The sequence below is a fragment of the Carlito syrichta genome, unplaced genomic scaffold (assembly GCF_000164805.1).
Source record: "Carlito syrichta isolate Samal-C Ts95f unplaced genomic scaffold, Tarsius_syrichta-2.0.1 Scaffold126486, whole genome shotgun sequence".
Classification (NCBI taxonomy): Eukaryota; Metazoa; Chordata; class Mammalia; order Primates; family Tarsiidae; genus Carlito; species Carlito syrichta.
Genome location: NW_007070582.1, coordinates 13546 through 18165, shown reverse-complemented (window position 1 = coordinate 18165; position 4620 = coordinate 13546). Strand labels below are relative to the sequence as shown.

At 60.7% G+C, this 4620-nt stretch overlaps 1 protein-coding gene across 1 annotated transcript in view; it reads right to left on the bottom strand.

Moving 5' to 3' along the window:
* The window catches only part of WDR90 (WD repeat domain 90), a 17501-nt gene extending 12898 nt beyond the window's left edge, over nt 1-4603 (bottom strand). Inside the window, 12 exon segments of the mRNA XM_021707846.1 lie at nt 102-287; nt 354-467; nt 1258-1326; nt 2035-2138; nt 2717-2784; nt 2859-2973; nt 3262-3432; nt 3589-3697; nt 3779-3864; nt 3867-3954; nt 4093-4176; nt 4532-4603. Of these exon segments, the coding sequence (XP_021563521.1) occupies nt 102-287; nt 354-467; nt 1258-1326; nt 2035-2138; nt 2717-2784; nt 2859-2973; nt 3262-3432; nt 3589-3697; nt 3779-3864; nt 3867-3954; nt 4093-4176; nt 4532-4603 (1266 nt within the window).
* Nucleotides 4604-4620: the final 17 nt, after the last annotated feature.

Below are 4620 nucleotides of genomic sequence, written 5' to 3'. Positions count from 1 at the left end.
CAACAGAGTGAGACTCCAACTCAAAAAAAAAAAAAAAAAAAGAAGAGAAAGCACCCTGGCTGCCATGGCCACATGATAGGACTGCCCCCCAGGGCCACTACCGTTCTCCTGTGGCAGTCCTTGCCGACCCCACAGAGGAGGGCCCCACTGTCGGAAAAGCTGCGGACATGGAAGAGGGGTCAGCATCTCCTGGGCTGTCCTCTCCCCTCCTCCTGGAGGCACTCCGTGTCTACCTGAAGCAGCAGACAGTGTGGGGACAGCGAGCTGCCCCCGTCCAGTGCAGAGACCTGAGGTGGCAGGAGGGTGAGGTGGGCATGGTGGCCTTCAGCAGTGAGCCTCCCAGGTCAGGTCACACCCACCTTGTCCATGTGGCCGAGGAAGAAGCGCTGCTCCCCAGTGCAGACGTGCCAGACTATGATGACCACATGGCAGGGGTAGACAGCCAATCCGTCCTTGGCCCACAGGGCCTGGCAGGAGGGGGCAGGGCTGAGTCACAGCAGCACCCAGGTCCCTCCTGGCTACCTAGAGGTCAGCCTTGTCTCCCATCCAGCCCAGGAAGAGAGCATGGCAGACCCCACATACAACCAGGCCTACAGCTGCCCCGGGGCCCTCCCATCACATGCACACATGTCAACAGGACACATGTCACAAGAATGACAGCAAGTGCATGTGCGCCCATCCTCTAAGCTCTGCCTCTGGTGTAGGAAATTCAGGTCTGGGTGACAAAGGGCCCCCCAGGACTGAGCCTGCATCCTGAGAGCCGGATGAGATCCTGGGCTGCTAAGCAGAAGGAAAGGCCACCTCCTCTCCAACTGTGGCTCCCCAGAATGCCCACTTTGCCCACCAGGGTCCCACAAGTTGCACCCCCACCTGCCCACGCGGCTCAGTCACTGATGCACCATGCCTGTCAGAGCCAAAGGTATGAGGCGACGCTCGGTGCTCTGGGAGCATTTTAGCCCAGCCCGTGCCGTCAGACAGCCACGACCCCAAAGCCCACTCGCACCCAGGAGGTGAGGGGTGGGGGCAGGCCATTGAGGGCAGAGGGAGAGCTGCAGGGGTTCTGCAGGGTGAAGGGATCCCAGTGCCCAGAGGAAGCTCGGAACGCATATGGCCACCTCGGGGGACTCAGGGCCTCCCCGTGTCCCTCTGGGTGCTTGACACCCACACCACTCAACTAGAGCTGTTCCCATTCCCCTCTGGGTGCCTGATGCCCACACCACTGAACAAGAGCGGTCCTGGAAGCAGCACAGCGCTCACCCATTTGCTGCTGTGGCCACCGAAGTCAATGACCGCCTTGAGCCTCAGGATCGGGTCTGGGAAGAAGTCCTGAAGCAGGCAGACTCACGGTAAGAGCCAGGAGGGTGCAGCCTATCCCCCAGTGTTGCCCCTGCCGGGCTGGTCCCCCTTGAGAAAGCCGCCTTCGTCCTGGGTGGCTTCTGCTGGTTGCTCTGGAATAAGAAGCTGGGACTCTGGCTGCAGTGCCAGACCTCTCAGGGGCCCCACAGACCCCTGGGGCCAGAGCATGGCATGAGTCGGGCAAATACAAGCCTTTCCTTACTCTTTGCCAAGAGGATCTTGCTGGAAGCTACCTCCTACCAACTCTGCTTTCTGACAAGAGGCCGGGTAGGGAGAGATTAGCAGAAGCCCACCTGCCCCAGTGCTGCTCCCAGTGGACGCAGGCCAGGCCTGGCAGCCCCGACCCACACTTGCCCGGACCCGGACCCACACCCACACCCACATGGTTAGAGGTGGGCACTCACCTCCTGGACCATGAACACCTCAGCAGACTCACGAGCAAACCCAGGGACGCTGGAGGCAGCCGTGTGCCCATGAGACACTTCTACCCAGGATGAAGGCTCTTGGCTACAGATGTTGGGACCAACTGCACTGCAGACCTCTGAGCTTACAGGACAGGCTGATCTCTGGAAGAAATCTTGACACTGAGAGGGCCTGGCAAGACTGTGGGGGACAAGTGCCCATCAGCACTCTGGCACCACAACACCCAACCCAGTGTCGCAGGGAGGGAGCTCTCACAACTGCGGGACTAGGTATCTGGGCCGTGAGGAACACGCCATCCTGCAGGGATTTGCTGAAGGCCACCAGGCAAGGGGGCAGCTGTGGTACAGGCCCCAGGAGGACTGCAACAGAGCAGAGGCCCCATGACTGGCAGAGCCCAGCACAAAGATGGCGGGCAGGGACAAGACCTCCAGGCACTGGGGCCACAGCAAGCCGCTCCACATTGCTCGCTCTACAGGAGAGAAGCCAACCTGAGCTGCTGCCCACCATTCCACCAGGCCCCAGAACCCCCTCTTGGATGAGCTTGGGCCCCTGGATGTCCTCTCAAAGACCTCCCAAGTTCTAGGCACCCTAATGACCAGCAGGCAGGCAGCCCTAGGCACACACCAGGTGCAGTCACCACCCCCTGGGTTCCTCCCTGTCCTTCTTTCTCCTACTGAGCTCCATGTGCTCTGCAGACCCAGTCCTTTCCCTGCTGACTCCACAGGCCCACCTGCCTCAAGGGGAGCAGCACATGCCCTGCAGGCCTGAGCCAGGTCCTTGCCGGCCCCACAAGTTCACTTGTCTTGAGAGGGGAGTAGCACATGCCCTGCAGGCCTGGCCCTAGCCCTGCCAACCCCACAGCCCCACCTGCCTCAAGAGAGGAGCAGCGTGAGTCCTACAGGCCTGAGCTAGGTCCCCACTAACCCCACAGGCCCACCTGCCTCAGGAGGGGAGCAGCACATCTGGATCGGCTCTGGAGGTCCTCTCAGGTTGTCACTTGGGAACCTCAACAGGGAGAAAGAGTCAGCCATTTACCCTCTCACCACCCAGAAGCTTCGTTGAGAAGGACAGTCGCTTACTGGATATGGAGGTAGTGGTCATGCCAGTTCTCCCCCTTCGGCACCAGGAATGCCATTTCCCGAAGCACAGGAGTGACAAGCAGCTTTGTCCGCTGAGCCCCAGGGACAGTAACAGCTATGGGGAACAGGGTCATCCCAGGTCAAAGGAAGCCTGGCTAGCTACCTCTCCCAGCTCCAGGCGAGACTCCACATACCAGGGGCTCACTAGGGCATTGCCCGACCACCAGCCCATACCCAGACACCACCTCCACCCCAGCACCACCTCCAGCCGTGCCACAATAGAGCTCAAAAGCAGCACAGCACTTTGGGTTGAGAACCTGGGGTGTGGGAGAATCTGGAAGCTGACAGTGAGCAGGGGGAGGGCAGTCTGCAGCTGGGCACAGGGCAGGAGCATGGTCCTCACCAGAGTCAAAACACAGGTCACTGGTGTACAGGTTCCTGACTAGCAGGCTGGCATACAGCCTGATGCTCTTGAGGTGAGTGTAATGCTGGTTCAGGTAGACCAGGAGGATATCATGCAGGTCCAGCTGCAGGCAGGTTCAACGAGTGTCACAGGGAGCCATGCCCACCAGGTCTGCAGGACAGCCACCAGAGGTCAGCGCCCACCATCTTGACAGCCCCCACTCCTACAGTTGCAGCCCTGTGCCCTCCAGGGCATGGAGCCTAACTGGGCCTGCACTATCTCCCTCAGGGCACTCAGGACCACTCACACCCCGTGTGTCGGTGTCACCTCTCCTGCACCCCCTGACCTCAAAGATGAAAGGAAACTGAAGCCACGTGGCTGTGGGCTTAAACTCCTTGAAAAGATTGAAGAAAGACACGTGGATAACCTGGCCGTCCTGGGAGACAGAGCATGGCTGTGAAGAGCAGGGTGTCAGGGCGCAGGGGCCCATGAGCGGCTCCCACCCTGGATTCAGTACCTCAGAGGACACATCCAAGGGGACGATGAAGTGCTTGCTGGGCAGGGGCTGGAAGAGCACATACAGGTATCGCCCAGTCAGCCCAGGGACTGGGAGCTGGTGTTGGGGAGCTGAATGTAATTGGCGGCCGAGATGGAGCCCCGGATGCTATAAACGGTGCCCTACAAGGTCGTGTCCTGGAAAGAGGTAGGCGCCCAGGTCCACTGACACACCAGGGAGCACTGGGGAGGAGCGCCCGGGACAGGGGTTCAGGGAGATTCCCAGGAACAGAGGCAGGACGCCTGGCTCCGCTGCGAAGTCCCCAGCCAACGCACTGTCACCGTGGACACGTCTCCCCCCTTAGTGGACCGCTTACAATCGTCCACCCTGAAGTGTCTAAAGATGTTGAGGAAGCCAGGCTCGGTGGCTCAGCCTGTAATCCCAGCACTTTGGGAGGCTGAGGTGAGTGGATGGCCTGAGCCCGCGGGTTCGAGACCCGCCTGGGCAACTTGGCGAGACCTCATCTCTACAATAAATCAAAAAATCAGCCGGGCGGGATAGCGCGCGCCTGTAATTCCGGCTACTCGGAAGGCTGAGGCGGAAGGATCGCCGGAGCCCAGCAGGTCGAGGCTGCGGTGGCGAGAGCGGCCACTGCACTCCAGTCTGGGCGACAGAGTGAGACTCCGACTCAAAAAAAAAAAAGACGTTGAGGAACGGCTGCTACCACGCTGGGGAGGAGGCGGGGGCGCGAGGACCGGGCCACGCACGCCAGACCCTCCGCGCGTCCCGGGCGTGGGGGGCTTCCCAGTGGGACTGAGTTCCCAGAGCCTCCCCCGCGACACTCATTACCGCCACGCGAACAG